The 21835-nt window shown below is 38.9% G+C and overlaps 1 protein-coding gene across 5 annotated transcripts in view; it reads right to left on the bottom strand.

The window, feature by feature from the left end:
- Positions 1–21835, bottom strand: part of DIAPH3 (diaphanous related formin 3) — a 530180-nt gene that overhangs the window by 450030 nt on the left and 58315 nt on the right. For all 5 annotated transcript variants that reach the window (XM_065901830.1, XM_065901832.1, XM_065901833.1 and 2 more), the window contains one exon: positions 11337–11441. In XM_065901830.1, coding sequence (XP_065757902.1) covers positions 11337–11441 — 105 coding nt within the window. The remainder of the gene's footprint in view (positions 1–11336; positions 11442–21835) is intronic.

Below are 21835 nucleotides of genomic sequence, written 5' to 3'. Positions count from 1 at the left end.
ATTCTTAGCAATTCCATGCACTACAGCACGCCAGGCCTCCCTGACCATCACCAACTGCTGGAGCTTGCTCAAACTCATGTCTATCAAGTTGGTGATGCATCCAACCATCTCATCCTCTGTTGTCCCCTTCTCCTTCTGCCGTCAATCTTTCCTAGCACCAAGGTCTTTTCAAATGAGTCAGTTCTTCGCATGAGGTGGCCAAAGTATTGGAGTTTCAGCTTCAGCATCAGTCCTTACAATGAATATCAAGGACTGATTTCTTTTAGGATGGACTGGTTGGATCTCCTTGCAGTCCAAGGGACTCTCAAGAGTTTTCTCCAACACCACAGTTCAAAAGCATCAATTCATCAGCACTCAGCAATTCTACATCCATACCTGACTACTGGAAAAACCATAGCTTTGACTAGATGGAGCTTTGTTGGTAAAGTAATGTCTCTGTTCTTTAATATGCTGTGTAGGTTGGTCATAGCTTTTCTTTCAAAGAGCAAGCGTCTTTAAATTTCATGGCTGCAGTCACCATCTGCAGTGATTTTGGAGCCAAAAAAATAAAGAGTCTCACTGTTTCCATTGTTTCCCCAACTATTTGCCATGAAGTGATGGGACTGGATGCCATGATCTTAGTTTTCTGAATGTTGAGCTTTAAGCCAACTTTTTCACTCTCCTCTTTCACTTTCATCAAGAGACTCTTTAGTTCTTCTTCACATATTTATTTTAGACTATGGAAATTATGTTAGACAAAAAAGCAAATTCAGCAATTTTCTTATTCGATTTCAAAATGGGTCATAAAGCAGCAGAGACAATTCACAACAGCAACAACACATCTGGCCTAGAAATTACTAATGAATGTATATTGCAGGGGGTGTTCAAGAAGTTTTGTGAAGGAGATGATAGCCTTGACGATGAGGAGCAGAGTGGTCAGTCACTGGAATTTGACAACAACCAACTAAAAGCAATCACTGAAGTTGATCCTCTACAGTCACACAAGAAGTTGCCAAAGAACTCAACGCTGACCAATGGTCATTTGACCTTTGAAGTCAAATGGAAAGGTGAAAAAGCTTGATAAGTGGATTTCTCATGAGCTGACCAAATATCAAGACAAAAACTGTTGTTCTGAAGTGTCATGTTCTTCTACTCTATAACAACAACAAAACATTTCTCAATCAGATTGTGATGTGCAACAACAGGTGGACTTTATATGACAACCAGAGACAACCAGCTCAGTGGCTGGACTGAGAAGAAGCTCCAAAGCACGTCCCAAAGCCAGGCCTGAACCAAAAAAGGTCCTGGTCACTGTCTGGTGGCCCATTGCCAGTCTGATCCACTACAGCTTTCTGAATGCCAGCGGAAAGATCACAACTGAGAAGCATGCTCAGCAACTCAAAGAGATGCACTGAAAACTGCCTCACTGCAGACAACACTGGTCACTAGAAACGGCCCAGTTCTCCTCCACGACAACATGTGACCGCATGTGACACAACCAACCTGTGCATCAGGTTATGAGGCTCTGCCTCATCCACCGCGCTCACCTGACCTCCAGAAAGGGCCCAGTTCTCCTCCACGACAACATGTGACCGCATGTGACACAACCAACCTGCGCATCGGGTTACAAGGCTCTGCCTCATCCACCATGCTCACCTGACCTCTCGCCCATCGGCTACCTCTTCTCCAAGCATCGCAACAACTGTTTGCAGGGGAAATGCTTCCACAAGCAGCAGAAGCAGAAAATGCTTTCCAGGAGGTCACTGAATTCCAAAGCATGGATTTCTTTGCTACAGGACTAAACACTTATTTCTTTTTGGCAAAAAATATGTTGATTGTAATGGTTCCTATTTTGATTAATAGACATGTGTTTGAGCCTAGTTACAATGATTTAAAATTCAGGTTCCAAAACCACTATTACTTTCGTATCAATCTAATAGTAAACACTGCTGCTGCTAAGTCGCTTCAGTCATGTCTGACTCTGTGTGACCCCATAGACGGCAGCCCACCAGGCTCCCATGTCCCTGGGATTCTCCAGGCAAGAACACTGGAGTGAGTTGCCATTTCCTTCTCCAATGCATGAAAGTGAAAAGTGAAAGTGAACTCACTCAGTCGTGTCCAACTCTTTGAGACCCCCATGGACTGCAGCCTACCAAAAGAATATAGAATGTAATGACTATATGCTCCATGTAAATATAGTATAACAACAAAAACAGTTGAAGATGTGGACAGTAAATGCAAAAGAAGAAACTTTTAAACACAGACACATATTTTTTTCCTTTGCTGTCTCGCCACTGAAAAGGTCTACAAACAGTAATTAACCCACTAGCAGTAAGTATCCTTAACAGCCAGATTGTTCTAAAAGTATTATTTCCCACCAAAAGAAATAACTGATTCCAGGTGTAGTGTGGGAAAAGAGGGGAGTGCAGGTCATCTTATCTTACCAGATAGAAACGAAACAACGTAAAACAGCAGGGTCACCCCAAAATGACTAGGAGTCAGCTGGACAAGACCCCACTGGTTGAAGATGGGATAATTTGAGCTTCATTAATATTAATAATAATAATAAAGGATTACCTTTATAGGATGATAGGGAACCAATTCAGTATCTTGAAAACTGGCAAAAAGAATCAAGAATTTATCCTAAATTTCCTATATCACATGGTAATCAGTATTTGAGAGAAAATGTCTCTTTATAAATATATTCCAACTAATAAATGAAATCAAAATTATAGAATTTTAACTATACACTGTATGTGAAGTAACCTCTGATACAGAACATACTCCTACAGTCCTACCAAAGGGATCAAACCTGAGTCTGATCTAGCCTCTGAACTAGCTGCCATTTTGCAGGAAATAAAAAGGAAAGAGAAAGAGAAATATTAATGTCATCACAAGGATGCAATCAGTAAAATCCAGACTGCCTTAGATAAAATAAAGGGATGGAGAGGAACTTGAATATTAAAACACTGTTAAAGATATTCCAAATATCAAAACATAAGCAACAACAAACGGTGTCTGGTAATACAATTTTCGGTGATAAAATTAAAGAAAATCAAGGAAGTAACTCCCATAAAAGTCAAGGTAGTGATTTAAGGATAAAAAAGCAAAGTTTGACAGCGTAAATGATGGAGTTTCTAAGATGGCTGCCAAGGTTCTGTTTATTGATATGTGTGATTTTCTTATAATTCATTAAGCTACATATTTACTTTTCAGTGTTTTCTATAACTGTGTTTTACTTTACAATAAAAAGGTTTAGAAAATCAGAAGCCCTAGTTTCTAGTCCTAGTTACTATCTGGAGATTCTCACATACTTCATTTGCAAAATGCTGAAATGCTCTTAGATAATTTCAGACCTAAGTAAAAGACCACCTGAGTAAATTTAAAAATCTCTACTATATGAAAGAGAATAACAAAAACAAACAAAAACAGCAAAATGATTTTTAGCTCACTGATCAAGGCAATACAGCTTTCCCAAAGGCTACAAAAAAAAAGAAAAAGGACTAGTTTAACAGTAATTGTGTACAAGGAATAGACAAAACCTGCCCCGGTGGCTCTAGCGGTAAAGAACCTGCCTGCCAATGCAGGAGGCATGAGATGTGGGTTCAACCCTGGGTAAGGAAGACCCCTCTGGTAGAGGAAATGGCAACCCACTCTAGTATTCCTGCCTGGAGAATCCCATGGACAGAGGAGCCTGACAGCCTACAGACCATGGGGTCGCAAAGACTCAGACACAACTGAAGCAACTTAGCACACATGCATGCAGACACAAAGACTTCTGAATTTACTTTTGGACAATTTCATACCCCACAGAATCCCAAGGACAGAATATCATACCAGTGAGGAAATGGCAGTGTATCAGGGAAGCACGAAATCAGGAAGGAAAGCCTTCTGTACACAAGATGACCATCCCACTACGGAGTTTTAAGCATGGACAGGATTTATTCTCTTTAGGAGTAAGTGAGAACTGAAAGTATGTCTATTAAGTATTAATACAAACCAAATTTAAGAGGAGTTTAAATTTACTGCCACCACTGAAACTTGAAAACCAGGTACACCCTCTCCCTCGTTGCCGGGCATCTTTTTCCAAAAAGACCCAAGTCCTTCCATCTGTTATAGGAGATAACCTTCCCCTACTTTGATGATTTTTCACAAGAGGCCAAGGGTCAGAGAATTTCTTTGTAGTTACAGCATGCCTTTGAACATTCATTTTCACTTACACACAGGCAAACTAGCCCAGAACCCAGAGTTACTTGATGACAGCTTCCCGAGTAAATGTTCAGCATGCTCAGCCTTTCAATCCTACTAACTTCTAGTCTTTGGCTGAACTAGGGTTCCATGAAGACACCTAGTGATAAGGCTCACCTTGTCCAGTCCAGCAGTTCTCACCCGTGACTGTACTCAGGAATCGCCAGGAGAGCATTACTAAATACTGATCCCTGGGTCCTACCTGACTTGATTGAAAACGACAGAACCCAGACATCAAGATGTTTAAAGCTTCCCAAACGATTCTAATGGATATCAAGGTTGAGCACCACTATTCCACTGTTCCTCAAATAAAATTCTTTTCTATTCTTTATTATAGATTGTTTGTTATTTCCACTGACATACTTTTCCCCTTCATTCACTGGAAAACAATCATACATACACAGCATTTTTCTCCATTTTTCACTTATTCCTTTAGAACTGTTCCTGCTTTCAGAAGGTCCATTCCATACAGATACCTGCTCTTCCCTTTCATCTACATCATAATCACAGGCCTCTTCTTCCTGGCACTTGCAAAGTTTTGACTCCTTTTGCAGCTATCAGACATAAAATTAATTATATTCAAAAAATCTAAAAAGTAATCACGAACACAGCAAAATATCATAGATCAAGCAACAACTCAATAAGCAAGATGAAAACAATCTCAGATGACCTCTAATGCCACAACTGGTAAAAGCACCACTAACCCTGTCAGGCTCTAAAAGTCTAGTCAATTTTACTAATAAATAACAGTGTTTCTGTATCTGATGAATCTTTTTTAAAGTGCTATAATAAAAGAAAAAATGTCTTAACTAACAGTAACATTTTTTAAAAACCAAAAATATACAATTCTAGTTTGATTCCAATATAATTTCTTCCTATTAAAAAAGAAAAGATCACCGTCACATTCATATTCATCTCCTGCCTAAACAAAAACACAATACAGTAACAACAGAGAATACAATACACCACTGGTGCTGCTCAGACAACTCAAGAAAGCTGGATGAATTTGAGCTGTTGGAAGATAATTTTAGTTGTACATAAATAAAACCTGCCCTATAAAGGCACAAATGGAAATGAAAATGCCAGCTAAATTAGAAAATACTCTCAACAAGAAACTGGTCCATTGTTCTGAGGCTCTGAAATTTTCCCTCTTCAGCAACCAAGACCTGGAGACAAACAGGCAAAGTATCCCACGAGCACTGATGGCAAGTGTCTAACACCAGCGACCAGCACACACTTAACCGAGCTTTTATGTTGCAGGGGTGCTCTGATCAAACCCCAGACCTGAAATGTAAGCCAGGAAAACCCATGCTAACACTACCAAGAATGTGTAACTAATTATGGTTCATCTAAGTTTCTATTTTTAAATAATGACAAAAAGTGAGGAAATAAAACAGAGACAACAACTTGATTGACCTATATCTGACAACGTTTCCCAAATTAACATATGAAACTGAACTCTAAAAAATAAAATGCATACTAAAAGGTATGAAAATACCCTCACTGATATTAAATATTAACAAATCAAGTCTAGATTTTCTACCTAGAGAAAAAGCACACATACAAATGAGCTTACAACTAATATTTCCTCAAAGCAGTTCTTTCCTGATCTGATCAAAATATGCCTATAAGGCTGACAATGCAGAAAACCACGTCCTTTGTGTTTGAGAAAGTCTATAATCCTACATTTAAGAACTCAATGTACACTCAGTCATTTCATCACACTTTTTGAAAAATTGTTACAGTCTTCTGTGTACCTTTTAAAATTATGTTCTGTAAATAGTTGTCATTTATATTTCTTACTAAAGAAGACTAAAGAAGAAATAATATTTAAGAAAGAATTCAAGGGGTAAAGTTAAATGCCAACCAAACTTTTCTAACAGAGGAACACTTGTAGCCACTTGATTCCACTCTAGACCTGATAACCTAGGAAAGAAAAAAATTAGAAACGAAGTCAAAGGAAGCTAGTAAACTTCCAGGAGCATTTATAAAAGAGGATTTACGCTTCATTCCTTGGATAAAGAAAGCAAATAGGAAAAATCAAGACACAAATAGGGAATGAAGGATGGATGTTTTCGTGAGACACCTTAGAAATGTGAGGTTGGGTCTTTTCATTTCACGAAGTCCACCTAAAATGAGCTTGTTACCTGTAGTGGGGACAGATTCCAAAGACATATGGATGGCAGGGTGGGGAGCCTGGAAAAACTTTTGATTCCAAGCTAGCGCAATCCTCAGGAACAAGAAGTATACATTTTTAAGAAAGATTTTTAAAGCATTATATCTACAACCAAAAAAGACTATATGCTGACAGGTGTCTGGCTGTAGTCTGTATAGAAGTGAACTTGCCTGGACAGTGGCGTCATCTCAGTATATAAAAATAAATTAGGAAAAAGAAAAAGAAGATGAATGGTTCTTCTTAGAGACACAGCGGTTCTTAAAGACATAAAAAAGGTGTTTCAGTACATACAGTAAAATACAATCTCCCTCCAAACTCTTCAAATGTCTCTCCCTCTCCCCCTGAAACCCCAAGTCACCAAGGCACCAGACGCCCCTCCGCCCTGTCCCTTCTCTCTGGACCCCCCCCCCCCCGATTTCCCTCTTGTCCCAACAACAGACGCCCCTCCGCCCCATCCCTTCTCTCCTGGCTGGGCCAATTCCCCTCCTCACTCCCTCTAACCAGCTCTGACCTTCTCCTTCTTCCAGAGGGTTTGCTTTCACTTTTTTTTTTCTTTGTAGATAACTTTTTTTGTTTTCATTTATTTTTATTAGCTGGAGGCTAATTACTTTACAATATTGTAGTGGTTTTTGCCATACATTGACATGAATCAGCCATGGACTTACATGTGTTCCCCATCCCGATCCCCCCTCCCGCCTCCCTCCCCATCCCATCCCTCTGGGTCATCCCAGTGCACCAGCCCCGAGCACTTGTCTCATGCATCCAACCTGGGCTGGCGATCTGTTTCACCCTTGATAATATACATGTTTCAATGCTATTCTCTCAGATCATCCCACCCTCGCCTTCTCCCACAGAGTCCAAAAGTCTGTTCTATACATCTGTGTCTCTTTTTCTGTCTTGCATATAGGGTTATCATTACCATCTTTTTAAATTCCATATATATGCATTAGTATACTGTATTGGTGTTTATCTTTCTGTCTGGCTTACTTCACTCTGTATAATGGGCTCCAGTTTCATCCATCTCATTAGAACTGACTCAAATGTATTCTTTTTAATGGCTGAGTAATATTCCACTGTGTATATGTACCATAGCTTCCTTATCCATTCATCTGCTCACGGGCATCTAGGTTGCTTCCATGTCCTGGCAATCTGAGGGAGCTAACATGAGATAGCAACTTAAACTGCTTTTACTTTCTGAGACACAGGTTTTGGCCTCTCAGGTTGTCTCCATTTTGAATCACCACAAATCCACCCTGAAAAAGCCTAAAAGTGGAACAGCAAATTCTTTCTTCTCAACAGATGGGAAAGAGATTTTTTACTAATCCTCTGCAACAGGCTGGGCTTCCCCAGTGGCTCAGCAGTAAAAAAATCCATCTGCAACAAAGAAGACAAACAGGAGATGCCAGTTCGATTCCCGGGTCAGAAAGATTCCATGGAGTAGGAAAAGGCAAGTGATGTGAGCTTAGTTGTGTCCAACTCTTCTTTTTTTTTTTTTTTAATATAAATTTATTTATTTTAACTACTCTTTGAGACTTATGGACTGTAGCCCGCCAGGCCCCTCTGTCCATGGAATTTTCCAGGCAAGAGTACTGGAGCGGGTTGCCATTTCCTACATCAGGGGATCTTCCTGACCCAGGGATTAAACCCACATCTCTTCCATCTCCTGTACTGGCAGGCGGATGCTTTACCACTAGTGCCACTTTCTTTTTGAAAGAAGTGTTCTCCAGTAATTCCCAGATGGTGTTGGTGGTAAAGAACTTTCCTGCCAGTGCAGGAGACTGAAGAGACGTGGGTTCAATCCTTGGGTGGGGAAGATCCCCTGAAGGGCATGGCAACCCACTCCAGTATTCTTGCCTGGAGAATCCCATGGACAGAAGAGCCTGGAGGGCCACAGTCCATAGTGTCACAAAGAGTTGGACATGACTAAAGTGACTCAGCATGCATGCATACATTCTCCAAAAAACTTGCTGCTAAGCATCTAAGGCAAGTCATTTACCAAGAAATGGCCACCAAACCTTGCAGTGACTCCAAGGATCTTTTAGACACTTCTTTGGATAGAAAGAGAACTTTCCAAAGGGAATTAAAGAGACAGCCCACATACACAAAAGGACACCTGGACGGCCTACAGGATGTTTACAGCAGCAAAGCAAAACCCAGCTCAAAGCAGCTTAAGTAAGAGCAGACATCACCTTCGTAAGCAGAGTCTGGCACAGGCCTGCACGGAGCCAGAGCAGCAGCTCCACGGCGTCAGTCGCCGGGCACCGCACACCCGGCCCAGCCACGACCGCAGCAGGGAAGGCAGCTGCCGGCTCAGGCCCAGGGAGAGCGTTCTCAGAAGCCCCACCAGAGCCGGCCATCGGACTGCGCGGGCCAAGAGGCCCTGGGAAGGTAGAAACATTCAGTATGGCATTTTTAGCTTCTAAGTATGATATTTGCTTAGTACATTTTAATAATATTTCCTAACTGAAGAAATTCAGTTGTACTATTCGGCCACCTAAACCGAAACTTGTAAGATCTTGAAAACAATCTAGTTTGATTGATGGCTTTTTCAGTGTTTTCTTTTTTTTCCACTATTTTAAAGTCAAGCTGATCTACTTCAGGGCTAATTTAAAGGTTAACATTGCTAAAGTGTTATCAAATCACCGATAGTAGGCATCAATACTATCTTCCAAAAGAGAATATTAATGCTTACACACAAAAGAGAATCTCAAAGTAAATTCTAAGGCTAAAATGGTAACATCTGACACACACTTCCCACATTCTCTGTAGAACAACCTATCTATGAACTCATTGCTTTTCTCAGAGAAATTTTTTCAGTACTCATCAACCTAAATATACTGGCATAACAAAGTGCACGTCCTAGAGTTAATGAATGTGTTTTTACTTCCATAGCAAAAATAGATGACTGGTCAGCTTGAACTCTCTACAATGTTAACCATTTGCCAAATTATTCAGAACCCTTCTAGGAGAGTCATGACCCTTCACACACCAATTAAAAGCTTTAATCATACTTCAGATAGTTAATCTATTTCAATTCTGATAATCTAATTATCTAATTCTGGTAAATAAATTCCAACCCAAGTCCAAAATAATTAGAGGATTAAAGATTAAAATCAGTGAATGTGAGCTGAAACAGATCCACTGTGTAGAAGTTCAAAATCTTCTGTTCTATTAAAAAGTTTGTTTATCTGAAATTCCAGAATTAAACTGCACTACTATGCCAAGGTTTTCTAAACCAGTTCTAACTAATGTATTATCTCCTGTAATTACATTAAGTGGATTCATGATTGTTGGATTTAAAATTCTCTAACAGGAGACTCTGCCCTGATGACTCTACAGAAAACAGTTACACCATCCCCACCCCCCTGCTCTCCCCCCACGTCACACTTCACCTCCCAAGACACACTTGTGTGTTTGTCACGTGTGTCCCATGTTGCTCCACACAACACAATGACACACCATCCTGGTGCTCAATCACTAGGGCCTTAAGCAGTGCCTTACGCACAGACACTTAAGAAACATGTTTAGTGAAGGTCTTAGAAATGCAGACTAACTAATAAGAAATTTGTATTTTACTAAGGCACATTTACTTATATTTTTAATTGTGTTTTGTAGTAAAATGATTTCAACAGTAAGAATGATAAATCAAAAAGCAAAATTAAAAATAAACAACTGCTACTACAACCTCTGCTACTATAAGAGGCAAGCACCAGTTAAAAATCTGTTATCTTCTAATCAGTTAATTTAATTCTAACAACAAGCCTATGGTGAAGTTAGTATTAGCTCCATCTTATGTAGAAGGAGACTGAAGATCATAAAGACAAAATCAGATGTCCAAGATCAAACAGAAGATAAATAGTCAGTCTAAAACAGTCAGTCTAAAGCCCCACTGCTAATTTGTGATGGCTGAGTATCATCGAGGAACAAAAGCAATGTACATCTCAGTGGCAGGATGCAGGGCCCATCTATAGAAAGAGCTGGGAAAAACACAGTATTCAGTGAATTCCACATCCGAACATTAGGCTGCCAAAAAATGAGACATGCTTAAAAATTAAACATCACTTGAGCCTTTCTTCCAAAAGAAATACCTGAGTCACTGACTGGCCTAATAGATGAGTGGAGTCACAGTATAAATAACTCACATTCTTGTCCACCGGCCTTAGGTTAAAACACCCCGTGAAAACAAGTGTGTTTAGTTATTTTTCTCCAGTCCAGTTCTATTTTATGTTCTGCCAAAAGCATTCTCTATTGTCTTTTTACTGAGCCTTGCTTCCTCATTAGCTTCCATTGTATATTTTTCATCCAATCCATTTAGTCACAATTCTATGACTGGTCAAGCTCATTTGTTGTTCCATGAAATAAATTCTATGTGCCAGTCATGGATCTCAGACATTTAGTCATTACTTCCACCCACATATTTCATGTTTCCCTAGAAAAGCAGCAGCCATGCGGAGACGTAATGCTGCTCTCACTGTCTACATTTACAATTTGTGAGAAGCTAATTTTATCCACAGGGAAACTCACATTAAACAGATGCCTCTAAGCCATGATTATGCATTCTGATTTAGGCAGTTAGAGTCAAATCAGTCTCACTTTTCTACAATACAAATATTATCCTAATTTATAAGTGACATGAGAGATCAATGCCCATCTTAATTTACTAACAAGGAGAGATGACCTAAAGTGAGCAGACCAAGCAACCACAGCATTTCTTAACACTGTGAATGGCTTAAAAAAGCAGTTTAAAAGCCATAAAGTAAGAAATACTTTTAAGTTAAACAAACTTACTGTAATACTTGTACCTTTAATTATACATCCAAAAGCTCTCTGATTACAGTTGCCCACATACTTAGGTACTTCATTAGACAAATGTATTGTTCGCTGTACTACGGCAAGTTTCAGCAGTATTTCTCAGCCTGACAGCTTTACTTACTGTCTTGGAAGCAGTATTAATGTACTGCATCACCATTTCTTTCTTGATACTGAAGTCCTTTTCCCGCAATGGTGCCTTTTTATCTTCATTTAAATTCATATCTTCCTGGAAAACACAATTAAAAAGCCTTGTTTTAGAATCTAAGTAGAGCAGCAATTCTACATACACAGTGAAACAGAAAATCAATAATTTGTGACTAAAGCAGCAGTAATTGTTTTGGAATGATTTCCATGTAGCTCTGCCTGGAGAAAAAAAGAAAGAAAGAAACTAGAGATATAGAGAAGAGTATTCTAGATCATTTGAGCAGGGAAAATACTTACCAGAAAAACTTTTAAAATTCACAACAGGCTAGTAAAATTACACTGACATCATTATAGATAATAAGACAGTTGAAGATTTCTGCCTTTCATAAACTTCCATAAAATCCCATATTAGGATTCACAATTTATATATAACTGTGAAATATAATTATATAAAAATATATAAGCTTTTTTTTCACAACAGTTGCACCTAAAGTCATCTCGCACCATTCTGAAAGCACTGTTTCACGTAGCATAAAAAGTAAAAGGTAAACAAGCCAATCCCTTTCCAGATTCTGATAAGCTGCAAGCACATACCAAATACCTAATACTGATCCCAACAAAAGGCAAAGCATTCTACAATTTGAACTGTCACTTCTTCACCCCAGCAAAGAAATGCAGTGTTAAGTGCTCAGTTGTGTCCGACTCTGCAACCCCATGGACTGCAGCCCACCAGACTCCTCTGTCCATGGGGTTCTCCTGGGAAGGATACTGCAATGGGTTGCCATGCCCTCCTCCAAAGGATCTTCCCAACTCAGGCATCAAACCCGGGTCTCCCACATTGCCGGCAGACTATTTATTTACTGTTTGAGCTATCCAGGAAATCTATCCCTATCAAAAACATACATTAACTAATTTATTGAATGTTCTAAATCACATAAAAGTTGCTCTTATGAAAAGAGGTACCACCTAAAAACCTAACATTTCTTAACAGCACCATTCAAAATAAGGGTTTATGTAACCTAGATCCTGCTATAGGTCTAACTGTGACTAAAAAATACAAGTCAAGAATATCCAGATAAAGATATGAAATGCGACCAGAATCTATCAATTAAGCTGCTTAAGGAAAAGGCTATTCTGACAAAGGAAGGAAGGCCAAGGTAAGACAAAAGTGGTTGAAGGAGAGAGCAGTTCAAATGGATTTCCTTCTGACCTTAGCCTTAGGTCATTTGTGTGCAACGCTAAGGCATCTGAATGTATATAAACCATATCCACTCAGAACTGGGCCCATAAAAATCAGGGCTTTGGATCACCTAAGGAGGCTGAAAGCTAAGATTTTTTCTAAGTTTTATAAGGGTGCTACAATTCAGATGCTACAGTTTATGCCTTTAGCTGACTCAGGTTTTGGCTACCAAACCTTTGAAGCACTTAAAAGTCAAAATTCCCTTCATTTCACCTTGATATAAAATTTAAGATCTTAGAAGTTGTTGCCTTTGAAATTCCAATAAAAGGTAGTAATTAGTAATGTTACTCTTGGCTGTTCAGGTTAGAAACATCCTATTATGTGAATAATTATTTATTTTCTTTTTTTCTCTCTAAGCCAGTGATTTTCAACAGGCCTTAACACTACTTAGGAAGCATTTTGGAAATGTCTCAGGGCATTTCAGTTGTCACGGTGACTGAGGTGATGCTACCAGCATTTACAGGGGAAAGGTATGCTAGACATTCTGCAATACATGGACTAGTCCTGCACAAGGAATGACCCTGCATCCCACTGAGAGATGCGCAGAGAGAGGGAAAATCATCATCATCTAATAAGCCTAGCCTCTAATTCAGGGAAATCAGACATACAATGGAATTCATAGGTAAGTTGTTTCATATTTAATACTTTATATTATATATCTTTAATATATATTGAATTTTCCAAAAATCTAACTACTGTGTAAATTATAGTTCCAGTTTTCGTTTTAAGCTTCACCATCATTTGTGCTTCATTTCTGAAATTCAGGTATCCTAGAACAATACTGCTTGTGGTATCTGAATCAACAGAAAAGAACAACAGCTATATCCACCTACATTGTAGCTGTTGTGCTCACAGTGGCATGAGGCAAAGATTCCAGAATGTGACTTTATTGTGCCCTTTTTGAGTAGCCAATGGCCAACTGCTTACATTATTCCCCGGTGGCTCGGCTACTAAAGCACCCTGCTGGTCATGCAGGATACACAGGAGACGCAGGTTTGATCCCTGGGCCAGGAAGACCACTGGAGAAGGAAACGGCAACCCGCCACAATATTCCATGGAAAATTCCACGGATAGAGGAGCCTGGCAGGCTACAGTTCATGGGGACCACAGAGCCAGACACAATTGCACACACACACACATATTTAACTAAGGAAAAGTAGCCAGGAAGTTAAGGAACAATTGTTATAAAAGGTGAGAGTGGTTTCATAAGAACATCTGTTCTAAATTATTCACTATGATTTTTAGTTTCTATCTAATGGCCAAACATGATCCAGCCTCTTTAACCTGCATTTAAAATACTTAATAGATACAGAAAACTAAAAAACAGAAAGCCCATTACTGTAACTGAAATCAAAACAAAATTGTAAGATGGAGATGTAAGAAAGAAAAGGCTACTGCTTTCTTTCGTGAAATGTCTTTTCAAGATGACATGAGCTTATACACAAAAGCTGTATATGTGGAATTAAGGAAGAAACCCAGAACTGCCATAAATAAATTAAATTATATATATATATACGTACATTAAAAAACAGCCGCATCCGGATTCTCACTTGAGCCTGCAATGCAGTGGGTAGCAGTCGTCCCTAGATGGAGAGACCACCTTGACGCCACCCGAGTCAGGCAGCCATTGCCTGCAGACCACGGCTCCCTGAGGCCACGGCTCTGGATTAAGGCGGCAGCTGTGAGCCACCAGGAGTCACCACGCACACCCGCGCCTGTACCAGCCACGCGAAGTGGGTCTGAGAGGGGCGGCAACAGCGTCCACAGCACCATTTGAGAACAACTTACTTAGTATTACAACGAGGTTACTTTCTAAGCAGAGCTGAGTAACACAGAGATCCTCATGTACGGCTGACACAAGTAACATAAACTTCTGCACGTTGACCAATTCTCCCATTCAAACATAGGTCAATACGTCTATATACTGCATGGACACAAAAGGACACCATAGTAACGGGTTTTATAAAAGCCCTAAAAAACAGTTCACATCCATATATGCAAACAATGACATATAATTCATTAAATACCTATAATAAATAAAATAACGAACAAATGGTGCATAAAATACATAACTGTACAAGGTCTGAGGAATACTTTGAATGAGACTAATACTTCATGGATATAAGACAAATATCTATTTCCTTAATGGGAAAAGCCTTATCAGTTGGCTATTTAACAGAATATATCTCATTCAAAAATATTTTTTGAGCAGTTATCAATCAACTCTTCAGTTTTGATCAGTCTAAAGAGTAATTCTCAGTTTTGTTGCTAAAGTTCTACTAATGCCTTAGTAACATACATTATAAATTAATTCATTTATAGCACTACCTTCATATACATGTTTAAACACAGTCTTTTGCCTGGGGAAATTGAGAGTTGCAGCACCAAAAAGTAATTTTCCTCTAGTTAATTACTTTCTAATTAAAAACTACACCTAAATTGAATCACTATGCTATTTCACTATGTGAGTCTGACTGGCACTAGGGACAGATTTCAAAAACACAGGGAAGAAATACTGAAGGAAAAAATATTGAGGGGCATGATACAAAATAAGCAGGATTGTTGGAAAGTGTCAAGGGCATCAGAGATGAAGAAGTGCCACTGATGAGGAGGTGAAAGACACGGCAAACCAAATACAAGATGGGATGCTGGGCTGGATCTCAGAAAAGGAAATGCACTTCAGTGGGAAAACTGCCAACACCTGAATCAAGTCTGTGGTTTAGTAAGAACCAATATTAATTTCTTAGTATTAATAACTGCACTAAAGTTATATAAGACGTTGGCATTTGAGGAAGTTGGGTGAAGGGTAGAAAAGAATCCTCCATACTATTTTTGCAACTCTTCTAAGATTATTTCAAGATAAAGTTCTTAAAAACTAAATTAAAATATTCATAAAAATTCTGCTATAGAAAATAAATTGAAAAGAACAATAAAAGTGGAACATCTCACATTTTTTAATATAGTAATTTTGGGGGAATTCCCTGGCAACCCATTGGTTAGGACTGTGCACTCTCAGTGCCAAGGGCTGGGGTCCAACCCCTGTCAGGGAATTAAGATCCCACAAGCACACAGTGAGGCTAAAAACAAACAAAAATATATATAGCAATTTTTTTAAAGTCCATTACCTAAAAGGAGCACATTTGTAGGATATTTGGTTACAGTCAATACACACAAACTCGATAGAGGAGAAGGAAGTAAAGAAACCACTGTCGACAAATCTGAGTCAGACAGACATTAACAGAAGTCCATCAGAAACTTAATCAGGTATCTTTTGGAATTTTCCAAAACACGAAGTGCAAGTTGTTGACATGTCCTCCCATATCCATTCCAAAGGGGATCTGTGAACCATCCTTCTCACTCACTCTCCTAGCATCCCTTGCTACATCTTTTCACAAGGACCGTGTTTCTAATCCTGAACAATGGTTCAATTCAAGCCAGGCACTGTGCTACAACACTCAGAAGCACCAATTGCTTAATACTCAGTAACAACCCTTCGGGTTATGTACTGTCTCCTCTTTACTGACTAGAGAGGTGAGACGGAAGGAAGTTCTCTAAGCTGACGGTAAGCCTTGCAGCTCAGATTTGTGCCTCCATTCTTATTTCCGTATTGTGCATCTCCATGATCTGAAGCCCCCTTCCTTCGGGCCTAAGGCCATCTCACACCCTCAGGAGCGGATCCCCCCACTGCCCATGCTGTGACACCCCTCCTGGCTTCCCCACAACCAGGAACCCTCATTTCCACTTTCCTCACTTGTGGTCTTCACGACCACACCTGGGCCTTTTGTCTAGAAACGGTCCTACCTTGAGTATCATCATCATCTCCAAGATCCTCTTCTCTGATCACAATCTTCCATCTTTTCACTTCTCCCACTTCCAAGCCACCCATTTCTCGACCTCAGTGAAACCTCAGTGTTATGACACACTCCATTTTCTCCCAAGCAGGCTAACTCTGTGGTTCACCTGCTCCTCTAACATGGATGGGAAATCACAGGAATCCCTCCTCCCATTCCCTGAAGGACTTACTTCAAACTGGCCATTCTCCAGGAGCTATGAAACCATCACGTCTACCTATCATTTTCAGTAAGCACATTTTAATTTTCTCCATGAAAAGGAATACACCATCAACTTCCTGTTTGTTCTATTACCAATTTATTTGCACACTCATTCTCCTGTGCCAACTCCTGTATCGATCCAAAGATAATCCCACTCATTTACACTCTGGATCCTCTTTCCTCTCCCCTCCTAAAAGGGCACTGCACATCAATTACCTTGCTTCCATCCCATTTCACTAAATTCTTCTAGCTTGTTGGGTCTCATTATATAAAGATGGTAATCCTTAATGGATTAAAAATTAAAAGAAAAAAGCCTCCCCTGGACCCTAGTTCTCCTTTATATATGCCTTTCTTTTTCCTCCATCACAGATAATTTTTAAAAGATTTTTTTTTCTACACTTGCTGTGTCATTCACAATGCATATACTCTTCAGATATCTATCAAATGAGACATCACAAAAACTCCCAAATAGAATTTGCTAAACTTCTTCTGGAACAAACATGAAATGCAGGTAATTTTCTGGGAGCTGGAGCTGGAGCCAGAGATAATAACCGGAGTCTGAGACTAGAACAGTGACGGAAGCCAGGTCCAGCTCCAGAGGCGGGGTCACGGCTGCAGGCGGTGGCACTAGCATGGGTCAAGCTAAAAGTCCGTCGTGTCTTCAGGGGGCGCTAGCAGAACCACACGCGGCCGCTGACCTAGGTCAGTCTACGCACGGCTGAGCCCCGCAGGGCAGCCCCTGCTTGAGACGCGAATAAGGCTGAGGTGCTGCCGAGACCAGACTGGGTGACGCTGTGCGGCGCTGCGTCCTCTTAGAGGAAAGAAGGGCCACACATTTTCCTAACCTGCACAAGAACACCAAATGGGGAGCTGTGGCCCTGACCTGGAAGCCAGGTCAATGACGTGGAGTCAAGCCCGCAGCTTTTATGATGCTCCAGAGAACTCTTCCTATGTGTCAGATGGGGCTGGAAGTTCCCACAAACCAGGATAATCCAAGTTTGCTACTATCTTTACATACCTTGACTCCATCCTTGGCTAAAAAACACTGACACAAAATATATATCTTCCACATTTTCTTTGGCAAAACTGAGAAAGAGGAAAAGATGTAATCTTAAAACTCATGCGCATACATGCAACTAGTGAGCACCAAGGAGTAATCAAGCAGAGAATGGCAAACAGAGATGAACATTTTTTCAACTGAATTACAAACATTAGACTATTTTCATTCATGAATGTGGATTTTACAAGACAGCATGCTCATTAAATTTACATACATCAAGTTGAGTGGGATAGTTAACGCCATGGAGAGTCAGACTAAATTTAAAATGATTGACTATTTGGAGAATTAAGCGAATATACAAGCAGCAAGTTGAGGATGGTCAGGTGCAAGGAAATTCACCCAGAGCGGAAAAACACTACAGACAAACAGAAGCATGATTAGAGTTATAAAACAGGAGCTAGGAAAACAGTACAACAGTGGATCAAAACATCTGTATGGATGAATAAGCAAAATATTAAAATGTAAAAACTGGAAGCAGAGCAACACCCAAATCAAACATTCTTACTAAGTCAACAGTTATCATCTGATTTCAATAGTGTTCAATGCTTTGTTCCATGGGTTAAAGCCAAAATAATTGTTCTTGGCAGCAGCTTTGCTAAATTTTTTTCCAGTACAGCCACAAATTGGTTAAGCATTTTAAGAAGTCCACAATGATCCCCTAATTTCTTCTCCTGAGACCTCAGAGCTCAACATACTGAAAGCACAATTTTACACATATTTCTTCTAGAAGTGTGATTCGATGCTTCCCCACGCTAGAGTTCAGCTTCCCCATCACAGTGTCAAAGGTCTTGCTGATGCTTGGTCCTACCGAGTGGTGGTGCTCTTAGCACCAGGGGTGCTGTAGCGCCCAATGCAAAATCGAAGACTTCATGATCTCGTTCCAGGTAATCACATACTCTCAAACAGTGTGCAGTAACTGAATCTCACATAGCTCTGCAATTTAGTAAACTGCATTCTTAGATTAAGCCAAAGTAAAATCAGGAAACCTGTGAAAGATAAATACAACCAAAACCCTGGAACTTGGAATTAACTTTATATTACTACTTTATATTCAAGATGCCCATAAATGCGCTAAAGCTATAAAACAGCTTTTCTTTCTTTGTCCATCATGTTTACTATATCCTTATATAAGTGTTAGTTGCTCAGTCATGTCCAACTCTTTGCAACCCCATGGACCGCAGCCTGCCAGGCTCCTCTGTCCATGGGATTCTCCAGGTAAGAATACTGGAGTGGGCTGCCATTCCCTTCTCCTGGAGATCTTCCCAACCCAGGGATCGAACCCAAGTCTCCAGCATTGCAGGCAGACTCGTTACCGTCTGATCCACCAGGGAAGCTCATGTTCTTACATAAACCTTTATAATAATCCTTTCATTTTTATACAAAACTATGATTATGAAGAGTCAGTTTTTTGGTTTCACCAATAGTGGGGTTAGATTCACTTTTCTATTCTCAATGTCCTCAATCCAATTAAAATTAACAGGAAATCAGATGGCTAGCTCAGTAACAGGACTGCAGTCAGAAAATAGCCCTTACCCAGAGGTTGACAGTGAACTCATAAAATTCTTATTTAACCAAATATTCTAACTGGAGCTTACACAAAGAGTTCAAACTATCTCCATTTGAAACCAAATTTCAATTTAATCTAAAACCAGTATCAGAGACTAAACAGACACACAAGAAACTTAAGTATCATTTTTTCACATACTATAAATTTCAGCAGAAGAAGCAAAAAATGAGAGGAATATGCAGCAAGCTGCTCAACTCTAATTTATTTTGGAATGATCTGGTTGGAACTGTTCAAGCTTATGCATAAGCACCTACAATCACAGCTGTTACATAATCCAGCAGAGAAGAACACTGCTACTTATAAAAGGGGTATAACTCATTTATTTGCTCTCCACAAATGGCCATTTCTTCATAAATCACATAAAGGATAATAAAATGGTCATCTGACTTCCCTAGAGAAGAAAATCAGACTGGAAAAAAAAAAAAAAAAAAAAAACCTTTCACCATTGGAAAAGGCTCTACTTGCACACTTCCTAATAATTAGCGAAAGCAGAATCTTAAACATTAGCATAACCTTTATCCTTTCAAAACTCCCCTTTCTAATCATTTGACTGGGTCGACAAACTCCCACAAGGCAAAATCCAATGCTCCTAAATCATTTATTTTCTCATTTATCTGGATCTAGAAGAAATAACACGGCACTGACATTATCCCCCTGACAAACACAACCCATGAATCAACTTGACAATCGCCTTACACTTCTACCCTCTCTCTCCTCCTCCTCCTTTTTGGATTATTATTTGAATTGCTTTTAAACAAACTTACCCCAAATTTTTCAATTTCCACATAAAGGAGAGGGAGAAAGGTGACAACTAATAGATCAGAACAAAGCATTACCATAGAACCTCTCTCATTTTATCTCGCCAACCCAAAATATACTTTTATAGTTTTTAAGAAATAAAAAAAACCCCACAATACAGAAAAAGTAGATTTGTAAAAAATGCTAATGCCTGAAATAAACAAAGTGCTAGTAGGAATCTATAGCAGTCAATAAGCACTTAAAGAACTAACACAAAGGGGTCCTCTTTGGTTTCTGTTCTTTCAGACTTCTGGTGACCCTTAAGACATCACTTACACATCAAACACAATAGGTATTCATTCACTTGTCTGACTGAAGAAATAGCTAAGCATAAATCCTTAACACCAACTACGAAAAAGGAAAAAAAAAAGATCAAAAAAGAAAAATTATCTTTAGCATGTGCCCAAAGAGTGACAATACTGAATAAAGACAGCAAGATGAACTCTGCTCCCAGCAACCCTACCAAAAAGTATCAAATTCAACTTCATTAGTTCACCTGAGCTCTTCTTTTTTCCTCTGGACCTTACATTTCAAAGATATCTGAATTGACTACAAAGCTAATAATACAAAGATATCTCAGTATTTAACTCTATGTGTACTTATGTATCTTTTCTTGCTTAGACATGGTATTCACCAGAGCAGAAGAAACAAACCAACTCATTCAACAATTCATGCAGCATACTCTGTGAAAGCATAAAGGGAACAAAGGGGGACAGGTAAATAGTCAAAGCCCATTAAAATACAGTTCTTATGAAAGTATCAGGAAATTGACCTAATAAAATAATGAATAAAACAAATTTATCATACATAGTCACTCATTTGATCAGTAACGGGTGATATACTCAATTTAAAGGATAAAAATTAGCACAGCCACGCGTCTATCTTATTGGAAGAAGATTCTAGTGAAGGGCTGGCCAACTTTATTCAAATAACTGAAATGGAAAATGAAAAAAAAAAATTCTTTACTAAATAGTTTAGGGACAGGGGAAAAAAACATATTAACTCTTTTCTGGCAACGAAAGGAAAAAGAAACGAATAAGAACAGAAAAAGATGTAAAAGTTAGCCACAGATATCCTGATTATATACATAGAAAAATATGAGGAACTCTACAAATAACAAAAACTGAGAATTCAGAAAGATTACTGAATGTAAAAGGCAACACACAAATTAATAATCTTACTAAAAATTTTAAGTTTTTAAAAATATTAGTTACATTTTAGAAACAAACCAAGGTATAAATCTTATAAAAGATACAACCTCTAGGGGGAAATTATAAATGTTATAGTTTAGGAACAGAAAAATATCTAAATAAATAGATAGATATATCCAATGTTCACAGGAAAATTTAATATCACAAAGGTATTTATTCTATCTAAACCAATAAATTTATTGCAATTCCAATTAAGATCCCAACAGGATTTATAATAAAACTTAATTGATTGTAAAATTAATATAAAATCACAAAGCAGCCAAGAACAGTCAGGATAATTTTGAAGAGAGGAAGGAAGTCCTAGATATCAAGGTTTATTATACAGGTTAAAGTAATTAAGACAATGGATGTAACTGCAGAGCTAGACAAATTGAACAATGAGCAAAGTCAGACCTCAGAAACAGACACAGATATGAGCACTGACTTGGTAACAGTGGAGATATCACAGATGATGGACAAGAGTGCCTACTCAGTATAATATAATATTCTATTATATTAATAGTGCCATTAATATAATAGAAAAACTAGTTACCCATGTAGGAATAATA

The sequence above is a fragment of the Muntiacus reevesi genome, chromosome 11, assembly GCF_963930625.1.
Source record: "Muntiacus reevesi chromosome 11, mMunRee1.1, whole genome shotgun sequence".
NCBI classification, from domain to species: Eukaryota; Metazoa; Chordata; class Mammalia; order Artiodactyla; family Cervidae; genus Muntiacus; species Muntiacus reevesi.
This window is presented reverse-complemented; position numbering and strand designations above follow the sequence as displayed.